The 18,438-nt window shown below is 34.7% G+C and overlaps 1 protein-coding gene across 1 annotated transcript in view; it reads left to right on the top strand.

The window, feature by feature from the left end:
* BMT2 (base methyltransferase of 25S rRNA 2 homolog) overlaps nt 1-18,438 on the top strand; it is a 93,018-nt gene that overhangs the window by 28,182 nt on the left and 46,398 nt on the right. Inside the window, exon 3 of the mRNA XM_026509608.4 lies at nt 424-594. Coding sequence (XP_026365393.1) covers nt 424-594 — 171 coding nt within the window. The remainder of the gene's footprint in view (nt 1-423; nt 595-18,438) is intronic.

Below are 18,438 nucleotides of genomic sequence, written 5' to 3'. Positions count from 1 at the left end.
ACCCCTGAAAGCATACTCTTTTTCTTTTTTTTAAGAGAGAAAGAGCACACAAGTGTGAGGGACAAAGGGAGAGGGAGACAGAATCTGAAGCAGACTCTGCGTTGAGCGTGGAGCCTGATGCAGGGCCAATCTCACGCCCTGAGATCACCACCAGAGCTGAAACCAAGAGTCAGTGCTGAACCAGCTGTGCTACCCAGGCACTCCAACATACTTTTTATTTATTAAATATAATCTATGATTATGCTTTGTTGTATGGTAGTTAAAAGTGCTTCAGGGTGCTCAAACCTACTTCTGTGTGCTATTTTCACAGGAAGAATTTGTAATTGAAAGTTTCCCATTTTGATTAATAAAGGCTAATGTTTTCCCACTCTATTTTATATTTATACCTAGTGTTTTAAAATACAATTTCATTTTGCCTTGTAGTGTATGCAGAGAATATTTCCAAAATGGTGGGAAGAGAAAAGCACTTGAAAAAGATGAAAAAAGAGCTGTACTCTCCACTAAGACCACTCCAGCCTTAAATACACACGAGTCTTCTAAACTTGAAGGCCATTTAACCAACCTCAGCTTTACAAACCCTGAATTTATAACTGAGTAAGTATACTTTCTCTACGCCAATTATTAACGTGATCCTGGATAGCTGTATTAGTAATGTAAAATAGTGTAATAATTTACCACAAGTAGTGGGCCATTTTCTTGCTCCCCTGATAATAGATTAGGCTGAAAAATGCAGATCTGTAATATTACTAGGTAGACAACTAGCATACACCCAGTATATTTTTGATAATATATTGTGGAAACTCTCACTTTGGATTTTTCCCCCAAGGAGGATGGTGGTGGTGGTTTTTAGTAATTTGCTTGGGCGTAATCTGTGGGATCTGCCTTCCTTGCAGTTTGTATAGTATTGTCATTTTTATTTTTTAGGCTTGTTTCCTAGAGTCTGTCTGCATAGCTTAGTGGTCAGTGATAGCACAGGTTGTACTCAAATATCTCAAGCCAGATAGGCTTCCACCCTCTGCCAGTGGGTGTGTGTTGACTGGGGAGTGCTCTTAAAGCTTAGGCAGTTTTCCAGTCTGCCTCACCATTTACTTTTCACGAGACCCTCTTGGAGCTCCTGTGCTTGTTCACTTAGCCTCCAGGTCATTCAAGGCTATGTGGAGACCTTACGTAGCCCCTGTATACCTTCCTCATTTCCAGAATTTTTCTGGTTGAATTTCTTAATAATTCTCCAGTTTGCAGCTCAGCCCAACCAAAGCTGCAACCTCAGGCTAGCATAGCTTCTGACTTTCTCTGTTTATTTTCTGCTTTTACTGATAAAGCTCTGTGTGGGTTTTTTACCCTTTGTTCCAAATCAAGTTAGCCCCTTCCAGCAGTGAAGCTGCTGCTTTTCATAGCCATCCCTGTCCTTGAAGAACTTCCATACCAACTGAGCAAGGGGTAGAAGTGATAAGAGTGGCTTTAGGCAAATAGATCCTCACTGTTCTTAGCTTAGGATCAGCTTGTTTTCATGAATAAACACTTCTCAACTTGTTTGCCTTTGAGTTCCAAAATGGTGGTTTTTGTTGATTGTGTCCAGTTTTATAGTTGTTTCTTGAGGAGTGGATTTGCTAACTCTACCCTGCCAGAGTCAGGAAAAGAGAATCTCAAGCAGACTCCATGCTGAGCACAGAGCCTGAGGCGGGGCTTGATCTTAAGACCCTGAGATCATCACCTGTGCAGAAACCAAGAGTTTGCTGCTTAACGGACTGTGCCACCCAGGCGCCCCTCCGGTTTAGTTTTAAAGGAGAAAAATTAGTTTGGTTTTAAGTATTTAAAAGAAAGTATCCAAATATGATTGTTATAGGTCAGGATTTACTTAGTATTGAAATTAAACATTGAAATGAGTTACCTAACATGGCTAGGTTTAGATTTTCTTCATTCTAAGAACTCTGGACTCCTTCATATACCCTCTGTCCCCAACTTGTGTATGTAGACATTATTCCTCCTGCTTTTCCTGATGTTTTTGCAGCCTTTACTCTAGTCATATAGAACTATTTAAATTCCCCTATTGGTACATGCTTGGTCTCACTTTCTGGCCGTTGCAAGTACGACATGTCCTCTTTTTGATAAACTATTGCTGTATTATATTAGGCTATATTAGAAGCATCTCCCTTTCCGGAACTTAACTTGAACTTCCCAAAAGAATTGATACTCTTTGATACCAATATTAAACCTTTTTGTAAATAATTCTATTATAATACTTACAATATTGTACTAAAACCACTACTAAATATTTTTCTGACTACGAATGAAGTAAGGTCACAGTGTAAAAAATTTGCATGTAAAGAAGAGTGTGGATGTAGAAAAATTACTGCTCAATCCCAGTTAAATTTGGGCACATTTCTTTCCAGTCTTTTTAAAAATTACTGCTCAATCCCAGTTAAATTTGGGCACATTTCTTTCCAGTCTTTTTAACAGGCATTGCTTTTTACACAGTAGAGACCATGTAGTAAAAGAATTCTGTAACCTGCTTTTCCCATGCTATTGAAACACTCATTCTGCATTATATTTCATCACAAAAACCTACCAATGTATGTGTCTAAGTATAAAGTGATTCTGAACACAAAATAATACTCAGTTTTCCCAGAGAGAGTCGTAGTCTCCTCTCCTCTTTCTCTCAGGTAGATGAAATAATCAAGAGTCAGATGTTTATTTATTTATAGTTATTATATAGGAAGATACATATGCCTTACCATCATATCTACTTGGCTTTTGACATCGGATAACAAGTTTAGATAGCAAGGGTTCTCTTTTTCCCAGTCTTATCTCAAAATATGTATTCAAGTCATTCTGATTTCTGGGTGCAGGTAACAAGGACTCACATAGCAAAAATACCTCTTTTTTTTTACTTATGTTTCATAAAAAGCAAATTTAATACCAAATGTTACTGCTAGAGTCACTTTTTTTAAGTCATCTGTATCTCAGAATTGAGATGTGATACTTTTTGAATCTGGATATAATGTGATTGCTGGAAATTTTACCCCAGGTCCCAATTACTACCCATTCCTCCTAACATTAAGATAGCTGTGTCCCAACCCTCTTTCATCTTATACATATATACTTGTAATTGATACACAATTATTTTGCTGCCTTAAAATATTTATATTTTTTGAAAACCTTCAGATGACCATATTCTGGCCCATAAAACACCTTAGTAAATTTTGAAAGGTAGATCAGAGTATTTTCTCAGACCATACTAGAATAAAAGTAGAAATCAGTAGCAAAAAGAGAGCTGGAAAATCCCAAAACATTGATAAGCAACACACTTCTAATTAACACACGGATCAAGAAGTCATCTTAAGAAATTTCAAAATATTTTGCACTAAATGAAAATGAAAATGTATCTTACCAAATTTATGGGATGTGATGAAAACAGTGCTTGGAGGGAAATTTGTAGTATGAGTGCATATATTAAAAAAGAAGAAAGATTAAAATCAGTACTATAAGCTCCTACCTTCGGAAACTAGAGAAACAAGAGCAAAATAGATCCAGAGTGAGCAGAGGAAAAGAAATAATAAACGTTACAGCAGAAGTCAATGAAATTGAAAACAGGAAAACAGTAGAGAAAATTAGTGAATCTGAAAGCTGGTTTCTTAGAACATTAATAAAATTGATAAACCTCAGACCATGCTAACCAAGAAAAACAAGAAAGAGAAACACAGATTACTAATATCAGAAATGAAAGAGCTGCCATCACTACTGATCTCATGGGGACAGTAAAAAGATACTGTAGGAATATTACGCCCACAGATTTGATAACTTAGATGAAATGGACTAATTCCTTGAAAGACATAATCTACCAAAACTTACACAAGGGGAAAGAGATAATCAGAATAGGTCTATACGTATTAAAGAAGTTGAGTCAATAATGAATAGCCTTCCAAAACACAAAGCACAAGGTCCAGTTGGTTTCACTGATGAAATCTACTGAACACTTAAGGGAAAAACTGACACCAGTTCTCTGCAGTCTGTTCCAGAAGATCGAATCAAAAAGAACACTTCCTAATTTGTGCTGCAAGGCCAGCAGAATGTAGTTTTAAGATGCTGAACCAGTTTTCCCATTACCTATTCTTAAGTAAAATTGACGTGTTCCTGACTGATTGTATAAACATGATTAGATAATGTATTATTATCTGTATTTGGGGGTTAAGTTATGCTTTAGTTGCTTGTGATGGAAACAAATCTAAGGTGAGAAAGAGACTGGAGAATTCATCTAGTTATCACGTGATGTTTCTTTTTAATATGATTTTTATAAGAAAACATCTACCAGTTAAAATTGTAAATCTGTACTAAATTTTTTGCTCCCCTCTCCCTGCCCCCTTTTTGGTCAAGTTCATCAAGTGGCCTTTCGATAAGTGAGCAACCAAACTACATTGTGTGAAGTCATTTTGGTCTAATGTTAGTTTTTTTCTCAAATAGTACTTTATTGGTCAAAGTAAAGAAATGGAGAGGGCTCAATAATGTAGACTTTGTAAAGACTCAGATACAGTGCCCTCTTTTTGAACGGATAATATGGTGGAAAGGATCTTGCTTTGCATATATTGTTCTTTTAAAGTTTGGACATTTAGGTTCTCTTCTCAGAATTAAGCATCTCTCTTTGCTTAAATCTTTATGTTCTTGGGATGGATTTCTAGACGTAGATTTCTGGGTTGAAGAGTTTGAGTGACTCGGGGCACTTAAACATATTGCTGAACGAATTTCCAGAAAAAATGATACTAAATCCATTACTTCTAGCAGCATAAGTGCCCACTTTGCCAAAACTCAAGAGCACTGAGTATTTTTTTTTTTTTTTTAACTCTTTATCATGATGGAATAAAATGGCATCCTGGCTTAATAGGCACTTTTAACAGATACGTAAAATAAAACAAGGAAAAGGAAATTTATAAAATAAAATAAAGGAAAATCATATTAAATCAGGAAAGTAAAATTCATTTTACGAAGTTCTAGTACTTGACATGGCATTGAAACATGACACACGTGCTGTCACCATACTTTCCAAAAATAAAGACTGTTAATTAGATGGTCTCTGTTGAACCAAGAATCTTACTATAGGCCTTACGTGCATTCTTGCCTTGAGATGTAAGATAGTGGCCATGTAAGGTATGTGACAGAGGGAATATAATACTAAAGAAGATCTAATTAGACATATTAATGCCAGTTTGGGGAGTTCAGTTTGTAATAAATAGTGATTTTGAATACCATTTTAATATTCTCTTTTTTCCTTAACTTTTAGTTAGTTTAACTTCTATTCAATTTTAGCATTCATTTATTTTATTTTCTTGGGCTTTTTAATATTGAAGGTTATTTTAGTAAGTAAAAGGTGTTACAGTGTTAAAGGAGGAAGTTAAATGTCTTTTGAACATAATTCAGTAAATAAATTAAAAATTTTAAGTGTTTCAATTGTGGCTTTCAATAGTGTTTTGCCTTTACTTTGAAATGTATTATATATTAATCAAAGTATATATACAAACACAAATTTGAACCTGAAACTAAAATTCTTCATTTATTTTATTGAAATGTTAATAAGAGTAAATTACAATTACACATAGCAGATCTGGAGTTTTAGTAATAGTATGAAAATATTAGGTCCCATTTCAAGCCATGTGTATTATGTTTTAAAGCTGTTTCTACAGAAACAATGTACATTACCAATTCTATGTTATAAAGTTTTCCTCCATACATTTTCTTGGTTTAAAATATGTATATTGAAAATCCTGAAAAAGCTGACTGCAAATAATCCATGCTTTTATCGGTTGCTCCTTTCTAAAAAGTTAGAAAGATAGTTCTTTTCCCAATTTTAGCACTGGCTCAGAGAATAACCTCGGGGAAATACCTAACATTCCTAAGTCTCCTTTTCTTTATATAAAAAAAAATAATACTGTATAGGCTTATAGCTATTTAAAAAAATGGGAAGAACTATGTGTAAAAACCCCAAAGCTCTGAGTTTTCGGGTAATCACCCAAAGTACTAGATGTTGAGAATGAAAGTAGTGAGGATTATATAGGTTCAAAATATAATTTGGATAACGGCTCAATTGGCAAATCATCATGACAATACCATGATCTAGAATTCTGTAACCTGATTGTATATAAAGGAAAATGATGACTACAAAATGTTTTCTACCAAAAGAAATTGTGCCTGGAGAGATTTTTTAAGTAAACGTGCTTCCTTAGTAAAACATAAAGCATGCACGGGGCACCAGGGTGGCTCACTCGGTTAAGTGTCTGCCTTTGGCTCAGGTCATGATCCCAGGGTCTTGGGATCGAGCCCCACTTCGGGCTCCCTGCTCAGCCAGGACCCTGCTTCTCACTCTCCCTCTGCCGCTTCCCCTGCTTGTGCTCTCCTGCTCTGTCAAATAAATAAATAAATAAAATCTTAAAAAAAAAAAAAAGGCAAAACATACAGCATTCAAAAAATATTTCTGTTTACCTAAGTTTATAAGATTCTTAATGTAGTTCTGTGTATTGTGTTCTCAACTATTAAACATTTAGCATTGTCTATAAACCAGGTTATTATTTTAATAACTAGAATTGAATCTAATTTGATCTAGTAAAAATATATAAAGCTAATGAGACTTCTATGGGAAATTATAGAAGGATAATTTAAGAAACGGAGTCTCTTCATCTTTTGTTTTAACTAGAGATTACTTTTCCAATGACTTACCTAAAACCCTTACTGAAACAAGTATCAATGAATGTTACTCATTTTGTGGGAGTGTTTGAGGCATGTGCTATCATTATGTACTATTATCTTATGAGTCTTAATGGTAATTTGGTGGTTATAAACAATCAACTTCTTCCATATACTTCTCCTTATCACTGCAATGTTGTCTTTAAAAAAGTCTTCATCTTAATTCATGTGCTGTAAGAATGTGTCCTTTTATTAGTCCATCACTGTGCCTTCCTAATAGCAATACATTCCCTTTCTCTGCCTGTCTCTTAGATGCTGGTCCTGGGGGCTCTCTTCACACTTACCATATCCTCCCATGACAGCTTAATTTACTCCCATAGCTTTGGTTAACACATGTATGCCAGTGATTCCAAATCTGTATCTCCAGTTCCAATCTCTTATCTGAACTTCATATATCTAGTTGATTAGACATCTCTGTTTGTGCCTGTGAGATATCATGACTGAGCTGGTTTTCTCCCCTTTCCTGCTCTGTGAACCACCCAAATCTGTTCCTCTTACAATTTTCCCTGTTTCATTAAATGTTATCTGTATGCCCAAGCCAGAAACTTTAAGATTTATTCTTAACTCTGCCCCTATCTAGCTTCCCACATCTAGCTAGTCACCAAGTCTTACTATCAGTTCTAAGTTCTCAGTATCGCTTCAGTCTATCTCCTGTCTGTACTCTGTTTCTTACAAGGGCTATTGCATAGTCTCCTACTTCCAGTTTTTCTCCAATCAGTTCTCCACAGTACAACTTGAGAACTTTTTCTGAAACACAAATCTGATAATACCAACTCTCTCACTTAAATTTTTTCAGTGATTTCCCTTTTCCCTTGAGACAAAATCCGAACTGCTAACATAACATAAAAAATCCTCCATGATTGACTTTTGTCTCCCTTATTTCTCAGTTTTTCTTTTTAACTATACAACTCAATAATACTGCCCTCCCTTTTATTCATGTAGAGTTCTAGCTCCTGCCTCGTTTATTCCTTCTGCCTAGAACATTCTCTCTCAACCCGTCACCTGAAAATTTGCTGTTTATCCTTACACATCGTCTTAAACATTCACCTTTTCAGGAAGAACTTCCTCTACTCCTGGACGTACTTGGTATCATTAACAAGGCCACATTCTCCTCTATCACAACAGATGTCAGAGTGTGATCTGTGGATCTCTAGGAGTCTCTGAGGCCCTTTGGGAAGAGCTGTGAATTCAAAATATTTCCATGTTAAGATATTTACCTTTTTACTGTGTGGTCATTTTACTGATAGTTCAAAAGCAATGGTGTATAAAATTGCTAGGATCTTAGCACAAATTAAAGCAGTGGCACCAAAATATGTTAATAGTCATTATATTCTTTACCGTGCACTCAAAATTTTCAGAAAAGCCCAGTTTCACTTAAGAATGTCATTGATGAAGCAGTGAAAGATAAAATTTTATTAAACTGAACTCCTGAGCAGTCATCTTTTTAACATGCCATATGATGTGAAGTAAACAAAAAATGCTTCTGCTACATACTAAAATAAAGCCATGATGTCATGATGATTATCCACCTATTTCTATTATCCAAACTTCAGAAATTTGCAAAAAGGGGAAAAAAGGGAAAATGACTCTTCTCACTACATTTTTTATTTTGGAAAATAGGGTTTTTTAAAATGTATATATGATTTTATTGTTGCTATTTTTATGAGTAAATTTAAAAATTCTCAACTATAATTTTTTTTTTAAGATTTATTTATTTGAGAGAGAGCAAGCATGTGAGTGGGGAGAGGGGTAGAGGGAGAGAATCTTCAAGCAGACTCCCTGCTGAGCTTGGAGCCCATTATGGAGCAAAGTCTCACGACCCATGGGATCATGACCTTAGCTGAAACCAAGAGTTGGGAGCTCAACCAACTGAGCCAGCCGGGCCCCCTTAGCTATAATTTCCAATACAGTTAATATCAATAAATATAACCCACATAAACAACAGTTCTTTGGGGTCTTCAGTGATTTTTTAGAGTACAAAGGGATTCTGAGACTAAAGTTTGAAAACCCCTGCTCTAACACATTGTATTTCCCTGATTCTGTTCATGGTTTGTCTTTCTGTTAAGATAACATCCACATTGCTTTGTGGGTAGCTCAGCTCCTAGCATAGTGTCAACACATATTAGGGCCCCAATAAGTACTCATTAAATTAATGAATTCAACAAGCATATGTTGATTATTACCTTGCATATTGTTGAAAATATGAGTCTGAAGGTGAGAAAGGAATTCAAAAATCAGAAAATAGATACAGAAGTCTCATCTGCATTTGGGGATCTTTTTGATTGGTGGAATGACATGATACTATCTGGATATACAGAATATCACCAGAGTCAGTCTGGAGAAAGATGATAAAAAGAGGAGAGAGAAAAACATTAATTATGGAACTTGAGGGAATGCTCACATATAACAAGAATGAAAAGGAAGCTACATGAACGTAAGAGTTCAGAAGGATAATCATCAGGATATAGATTAAGAGGATCGTTCATTGGAAGTTTATGATGATACTGTTAAGTGTGAAAGTGAGCAGAAAGGTTAAGATAGGATAATGTCCTGAGGGAAATTTAGATCAGTTCTATCCAAGTGACTACAACACACATTTTAGTCTATAGAGTAAATTTTTTATTATCTTGAATCCCTAAAATAAGACTTTAGCTGAATTTATTTTTAATGCAAATAAAACAACAGTAACAAAATTAGGAAATGGAAAAGAAAGTAGCACTTGGCGAAAGCCAGGAAGAGATGATGATGATGATGATGATGATGATGTGTGTGTGTGTGTGTGTGTGTGTGTGTATACACACACACACATATGTATAGAGCTGGGTGGATTGAAGAATAAATCATATTTTTAGTGCTACAACTTTAATCATCACCTCCTTACCCTTAGGAGGATCACTTTCTTAATAAAAAAATCTATTTGGTACTTCTCCAAAAGACATACTTTACCTAAAAGCTCTGCTCTTATTTCCCATCATTTGTCTTTCTGGTCCATAGTTTTTTTCTTTAATTTTTTAAAATTACTGATTATACTCAGAGAATGGATTTTTCCTTTAGTTCACGCTATCGTGCCTAGTTAATTGGGATAACTTGGTTTCCTGATATTAAACCTCAGAAAACATTTACTAATTTTATATGGGGTATTGGAGAGTGATGCTATACTTTATGTTTTGCCATTTTTTTATTAAATCACTTGCATTTTGATAAATGTAACTCATTCCTCATCACAGCATTTTGATATGAAAATGTCAAAATATCGCTGTGGTAACTGTCATGATTAAGGATGGTCCTGTGCAGATTTTTACTAGTGATGCCATACCTATAATACCTATTTTCAGAGATTTTTAGATAAATCTGGATATTATTTCATGTTAGAGTATACTGAATATAGTTGGATATATCCAACCAAGACAATGAAGAATCATACTCAGTTATTAAAAGGGAAAGGACAAATTTAACCTGGTGGAATTCTTAACCATCAATTTGTACTATAATTTTTATTTTGTTACACTGCCTATAAATAGGGTGACCGTATGCCCTGGTTTGTCTTGTACAGTGTTGCTTTATGCTTGTTAATAGTGTTTCCTTTTATTTTCAGAAGTGTCTAAGTTTGGACTATATATGGTGATCCTCCCTATAAAACAAGGAACCAATACTGTAATCATAGCTTAGTTAGAAATATACAGTAAGGAAGACATATGATGTGATGAACAGTGGGTGTTATATGAAACTGATAAAAGTATTGAACACTACATCTGAAATAATGATGTACTATAAGTGGGCTAATTGAATTTAAATTTAAAAAAAGAAATATGCAGTAAGAAGGAATAGATTTAGAGATTAGACAAGAGAGATAAGTAAACAGACATCATGACTTAGCTGATGACTTCACTTCTCCCAAGTAGTAAGAACTGGCTTAGAAGAGCAAGCAAACAGAAAAGGTAGAGACTAATGGAATTGAAAACAGACATTCAGTCTGAAAATCTGTAATTAAAAGGCAGAAATACTGTTGACCAGTAGAGTGAGGCGTCATTTGGCCTCAGCAATCAGAACACCTGGGCAGGTATATTTTCAGTCATTCAGAAAAGTATTTGCTGAGTGCTACTGTATTTCTAGCTCTCTGTGCTAGGTAATGTGGAAAACAGAAAAAAGAATTGTAAGATTTTTTTAAAACAGGATAATACTAAGACAGACATGTAAAAATGCTAAGTGGCTTAGTTAACATTTAATTCTTCAATTGTGTATTTCTGTATTTGTTACTCTTGGTTGCTTAATAGTAAATGCAGTAGTTTGCAGGTGTAAGGTATTCCTAGAGCAAAGCCATTATTTTCCATGTTTTGCTTTTAAGTATTAATAATATTCAGTAGTCAAACTAATGGACTTGTTTGCATCTTAATTTAAACAAAGTTCTGAGTGTAGGAAAAAAGATCTGTGCTTTTGAGAATCATTATGCCTTGTTTTATAATTTATCCATCCAGGAGTGTTACTCAAAAATAGTTTTGATACGTGCAAATCATATTACAGTAGCAAAGAAAAAGATGTGGAACAGATTAATTTTACTTAGACTCTAGTGTACTAAGTGGCATTATGCCTTTAGACCTATAACCTCTTTGCGTACATGTAATTCCTTTTCATACATGAAGAATTCCTGAAAAATGTTTAAAAGAGTCAAATGAATTCATATAAAAGATGGATAGTTATAAAAGGTCTTTTATTCCCATTCCCTTAAAAAGTAAAAGAAAATTCTTAATTATACCTCATGCTTTAAACAGAATTAGTGATAATATATTTCCAATATGCTATACCTGTTCTTTAATAACTATAAAATCAAGTAAACAATTTAATTTTAGCTTCTCAATTGTAAATCCAGTGGGCATAAAATTGAGAGATTAAAAATTCACTGCATGAAGCAGGCTTAATGAATTTTACCTTTGTCTCTGTTGTGCTAAGACTGATAACTCAGTTCATGTCATGTCACTGGCATTTTAATTTTCCTGTCATTTGCATGAAATACTGGACAGTGCAATAAATTGTGTTTAATTGGCAATGGCATATGTAGGGGAAAAACATGAACCCCAGTTTTTAAATACCTTCATCTGGTGTTATTTAACAGTCTCCCTACTTTGCTTACAATCTCATTCTTTTTTGAGAAAGTATAATTGTAACATTGTTTGAAAGCCATGGTTTGGAGGGCGGGTGCAAGTATGGATAAATTTGAAAGAAGGGAATTTTCAAACTCTTGAGATCTATTACTCATGCCTGGACAGGATCTACTGTTTAAGACCTGGAGGAAAGAATAAGGTTAGTGTCCTTGGCTTTCTAAACCTTCTACTATGAAGTTTATGGGGAAGCTGCTATTTAAAGAGATACAGTTGGAGTTGAAACTCATAATCAGCATAAGAGCCTTCTTCTTGAGTTTCCTTCCCTGACCTCTTCTGTTTCACCAGGCAGCAGCTGTTGTAGCCACAGGTGGCTGACCACTGGATCTCATTCCTTTCCTTCTCTAGCTGTCTCCATTCTCTGTGCTTCACTTGACCAGAGGAGACTAACCTACCTTTGGATCTACCAAAGTCAGAGCTGGCTTCTTTAGATTAGCCACAGTGTTGCACAGAATTCTGAAATGGTTTCCCTGCACCAAATTTAATAACACATTATATACTAAGTTTATTCTCATAATACTGACAGTAGCCAAATTCATCATATTAGGTAACTGTGCATGGAGGTGGAAGTGAATACTTCATTTGTCAAATCATATTATTTCTGATTTTTTTGAAGTGGTATTCTTCATGTAGTACTATATATTTTTATTCTATTGAGTATATTTCTCATTCTTCAGTTTAACTGTCACAGGAAGACATGTGAGAATAATTCATAATACATTTTAATTATATAGCAATTACTAAATTATATTCTGGCTGTGTAAATTTAAGGATAATAACTTTGGCTTGTTTATCACTGTATCATTGACACCCGTGGAATACCTGGCACATAAATGCATAGTATATATTTGAATAAATAAAAGAAAAAATATAAAAACTGTTGAATAATATAGAATGTTGGAGGGTAATTGCTTTATTTCTGGAGAATGTTTTAAAATTAAGAGCATGGCCTTAACTTAAGAGATAAAATGTAAACTTCAGGTGGAAGCCCTCTTTGAAATATGTTAGCTGTCAAAGAACCTTGGATTCTTTCCCACCTTCATTTTCCAAAGAAGTAGTATTTAGATTTAAAAGAAATATTGTTACATACATTAATTTTTATCTAAAGCAGCAGTGATTGAGGTCATAGCACAAAACTTTTAAGCTATAAATGTAAGTATAGAGTAGTCAGGTGTTTCAGAATGACATTATCTACCTAATTCAGTCTCTAAACCTTTAGGCAATGTTTATTTGCTTTAAGGACCATTTAAGAGGAAAAGCCTATTTCTCTCAAGGTCTCTGTACTATTATGGATTAACTCTAAGTTGAATACATATTCTCAAAGGGAGAAAGAATTTTGAAAACCTGGGAAAGTCTGTAGTCTGACAGAATTCACAGTATTCAAGTAAATTAATCCATTCTATCATAAAGTCACAAGAGAACCTGTGTCTGGAGGCCAGGTTTTCTTAAGGCCTGAATAGTAGTTGAGAACTTAAGAAAGAACACTAAAAGCATTAAGTTGTTTACTTAGTTACTGGCCCAAGGGGCATCATAAGCTTCCTCACCACTGTAATTTTACAAGCCAATGTACTAGTGTATAAAACTCCATGGGCACAGATACTGCAGCTATTTTATTCTCTGCTATAATTCTGGGGCCTAGCACAGTAGCCTTACATATAAAGGAACCTAGTAAAGGAGTGAATGAATGAATTCTCTATTAAAGGGCTGCAGAATTAATTTTAAGCAAAATTCTCAAATATTACCAATCTCATGATTAACATAACTCTGACTTTAGAACATAGAGATGAGTTAGTTGAAATGGGTAATAAAGAAGGTTAGAAATGGAGAACTGATGGTACAGTTGACCCTTGAACAACATGAGTTTGAACTGTACCGGTCCACTTACATGCAGATTTTTTTTTATAAATATAGTACTATAAATGTATGTGCTCTTTCTTACAAATTTCTTATATTTTCTTTTCTATAGCTTACTTTATTGTAAGAATACAGTATATATATACAAAATACATGTTAATTAACTATGTTATCAATAAGGCTTCTGGTCAATGGTAGGCTATTAGTAGTTTGGATTTTGGGGGAATCCAAAGTTGTATGTGGATTTTCAGCTTGCAGGGGGTTGACAACATGTTACTCTGGGGTCAACAGTACTCTGTTTTGTTTCTATTGTTTTCATCCCTAGAATATTTTTTCAGTTCTGTATATTGAGTAAGATAATGTTGGTCTAAAATATTTTAGAGTAGTATGGATCCGTAAATGCATCAGATAATAGGTGATCCCAAGAAGAAAAAGAATTAAAGTGTTAGAAGTAGACTTAAGGTTTTAAAAAGGGGATGAGGGGGCGCTTTCTATCTTCAGAATACATTGATAATCTAATACCTCTGTACCACTTGACTTCTTACCCTTGTTAGTATAAGATAGTATATCCAGTTTGAGCCGACTTATAGTTAAACATCTGGAATAAAGATGAGATCAGTTCAAGTAATTGCTAGGGAACTAAGGCCTTATAACACAACAGTGAAGAGGAGGAAACAAAAAGGGAAAGGGAGAATTTTTCAAAGCATAACAGATTAGAGACTTTAAATAAGAAGACAGAAGAAGGGTCAAATGTATAATAACAAAATGTGAAAGAGAAAAGACCAAGTAAAAAGCAGCAAATGATTCCAAAAACATAGGCATATTTATCGTAGGGACAGTCTTATACATCTATAAAAATTATTAATGATTATGATGAATGACCCTATTGTCAAGAAAAGATAGTGTTCACTGAGTCATTTTTAAGAAGACAGGTAAGTCTGTTAACAACTCTTAAAAGATTTCCATTACAGGGGAACCTGGGTAGCTCAGCAAGTTAAGCATCCGACTCTTGATTTTGGCTCAGGTCATGATCTCAGGGTTGTGAGATCAAGCCCTGCGTTGGGCTCCACGCTCAGCAGGGAGTCTGCTTGATGTTCTCTCCTTCTCCCTCTATCGTTCTCCCCGTTCCACGTGCTCACATGTGCATGTTCTCTAAAATCAATAAATCTCTCTAAAAAAAAAAAGATTTCCATTACATAAAAAATACATTCTCACTCAAGCACTAGATCCTTGCCCTTAAAGAATCACAAATTGTGAGTTGTTAAAAAGTACTGAAGTGATGGATAAAGAAGGTGTGGTGTGTATATATATACAATGGAATATTATGCAACCATCAAAAAATGAAATCTTGCCATTTCAACAATGTGGATGGAACTAGAGGGTATTATCCTAAGCAAAATAAGTCAATCAGAGAAACACAATTATCATACGATCTCACTGATATGCAGAATATAAGAAACAAGACAGAGGATAGTAGGGGGAGAGAGGAAAAAATGAAACAAGACGAAATCGGAGAGGGAGACAAACCATAAGAAACTCTTAATCATAGGAAGCAAACAGGGTTGCTGAAGGGGAGGGGGGTGAAGGATGGGGTAACTGGGTGATGGACATTGGGGAGAGTATGTGTTGTAATGAGCACTGGGTATTAGATAAGACTGATGAATCACAGACCTGTACCCCTGAAACAAATAATACATTATATGTTAATTAATTGAATTTAAAAAAATTAGAGAAAAAGTACTGAAGTGTAGGTTGTCAATAGTTTGTCATAATTAATAAGATGAAATAGTTTAAACAGTATTTACAAATACATTATTAATTAAAATAGCTTCCCTGTGATGTTAACCGATATCTTAAGATACAATCAGAACAGGGTCATTATTGAATATAAATCTCATGTCAGTTAACGTTATAATTCTGAATTTTTCCAACTTTTGCCAGGTCTGATCTAGTCATTTTTTGCTTTTTTTTTTTTTTTAAACTAGGAATAGAAAGATCTGTTGGGATTTTTTTTTTTTTCTGTAATTTCCTGGTATTTGCATTTTTCCATTATCTTCCATAATCCTGAGTTTCTTTGCCAGGAGACTGAATAAGCTACTCTTTCATGAGGCTTATTTTAAAATTAGTAATTCAGTCTGTTCACTCACCTGGGAGCAAGGAAACTCAGGATATTGTGCTTTGCTGCTAGAGAACAAATAGTAGTGCTATGCCAATGTCACTCCATGTTTTGGAACTCCTCTTTATCCCTCAAGTAACCCTACACAACAATGGGAAGCTTGATCACTAAACACAGAGACTCTGTGGGCTGTGTGTTAGAGTTCTCCAAAGGAACAGTCTGTGTGAATATGTATATAGAGAGAGACAATTTATTTTGAAGAATTGGCTCCCATGATCGTGGGGGCTGGCAAGTCCAAATCTACAGGGTAGGTCAGGAGCCTGGAGACCCAGGCAAGAGGTGATGTACCTCGAGTCTATAGGCAATCTGGAGGCAGAATATCCTCTTTCTCAGATAACCTCAGTCTTTTCCTATTAAGGCCTACAATTTACATGATAGAGGGTAATTTGCTTTACTCAGTCTGCCAATTTAAATGTTAATCTCATCTTTAAAAATACCTTGACAGTGACATCTAGACTGGTGTTTGACCAAATACCTGGTTACCAGGTTACTGTCGCCTAGTCAAGATAACACATAAAAATAACCATCACAGAATGTCAGTGTCAATTCGCGTACCAATAAAGGTTAATTTCTTATTATAGAAATAAAAATCACAGATAAATAGAAGTTCTGATGTTTGTTTCCTATACTGACAGATGATTTTTATATTTTCTCTACTTTTAGGAACACTGTAATGGGTGTCCTTTACAGATAGCCTTAATTAAGAAAATACTTATGAATGTTTCATTAAGTATATGAGCTTTCAGAAGTAAATCTCTGATATATGATAAAGCCTCATTAATTTGAAATTCATGATTACTAATATCTCATGAAAAATTTATCTTTTCTGTAACTGGGATTTTTAAACAAATTAATGTAATAAGTATTACAGTTGGGATATTTAAACATTTAGGAATGGAAACTTCAGACTTCAAGAAAAGTCGTTATAGACATTTAAAAAACATTCTTTAATGATTTCACCCTCTCAAAATTACTATTACCTCTCATTTGCATGTACGTTTTTACATTGGTGCTCTCAAAGTATATATGTATATGTTTATATATACATATATGTATGTGTGTTCTATTTTCACTGGCTAGGTAAACATAGGTGTCTGTTGTGGTCCTTGTATTTAATAGTTGTATTTTAATTCATCACATTCATGTTTGATATCTTTTGTCATGTTGTCCTTAAAATTTATAGTGATAATAGTGCAAGTTAAAAGATACGAATATTTCTGTGTTCTTACTAAATATTTCCATTTTGTTTTACAAAAAGTTGTAAAATGTTGCTACAAGTAATATTCAGGCTGTGCACTATAAAACACATCACATCCCAGGAAGGAGTCATTCACATTGTTGGCATATACACTAAATTAAGTGAGAGTGGGTGGTGTTGTTACCTCCTGTCTTAGCTTGGAGCAGCAAAAGAGAACACCATCATTCATAAAATAGTACCCACATACATAACATTGCCTGTTTTATCCCATCCATACCAGGCCTCCCAGGGGTTACTGCTGTCTCCTGCTTGCTGTTTGGAGGCCCCGTGTTTGCTCACCTACCACTCTGACACTGACAAGCTCATCTCACTGAAGGTGCCATAGAGGTTATAATAGGTCGCTAGGAGTGTCGCGGTGTGGGGTGTGTTTGCACATATTTGCACAGCCTGGTGGTTTCTCTTGGGCTCTGGAAAGCCACTCTGGGCAGAGCAGGCAGAGCTGTTGCATTCAATTACTGCACTTAATTTGTACAGTAATATACTATTTTAATATTTTTTTATTTGAAGGAAGGTTACCTTTTCTGTAAATCACAAAGACACCATATAGACCAGCACAGCTCAGGAATTTTATCATTTCCATTGTTATTAGTGTGACTGTCATGTATATAAACTTCACTTTGACCTCAGTAAGTACAAAATATTTTTATAATTTGTTTTTTTGATTGCTAGTATGGGTTAATATTACTGGCCTTTAGTTACTTTTAGCCTTTCCCTCATCCCTTTACATCATTTTCCCATTTACATCTGAATATACCTACTCATAAGAACTTCACTGATGAGTAGTGGCCATTGTTACATGCTTATGATGATCGCCATGATGGCAACACAAAAGAAAGTTGACAGCAAGAGCAAGAATCTTGGCATTCCTGTGAAAGCATGACTGAGATCTTTTCACTTATTTATACCCCTCTCTGATCTCTGTATATGGAGCTTCTGGGTTACATGTTCAGTTTTTTCAGATGTTTTGCTTAGATTCTCCATGCCATTCTCTTGAAAATTCTGTTTTCCTATCTCCAATCTCAAAAGTTTCCCAGAGAAGTTCTGTAAAATAGGTAATAATTGAAAAGGGAGTTTGTCAGCAGAATAAATTTGGGAAAACACTGAACTAAAAAAATTAGTTTATTATAGAGTTATGATATAGTTCAATGCCTATAACTCTTTAAAAAGAGAATATATTTCCTACACTCACTAATATATTGAAAAAGGTGCATTTTATAAGACTGGTTCATGAAATCTACCTAGGTAGCCAACAACACTTTTCTTCT

Source organism: Ursus arctos, unplaced genomic scaffold (genome assembly GCF_023065955.2).
Source record: "Ursus arctos isolate Adak ecotype North America unplaced genomic scaffold, UrsArc2.0 scaffold_3, whole genome shotgun sequence".
Taxonomy (NCBI): Eukaryota; Metazoa; Chordata; class Mammalia; order Carnivora; family Ursidae; genus Ursus; species Ursus arctos.
The sequence above is the reverse complement of the archived record's forward strand: the minus strand, read 5'-3'. Positions and strand labels throughout refer to the sequence as shown.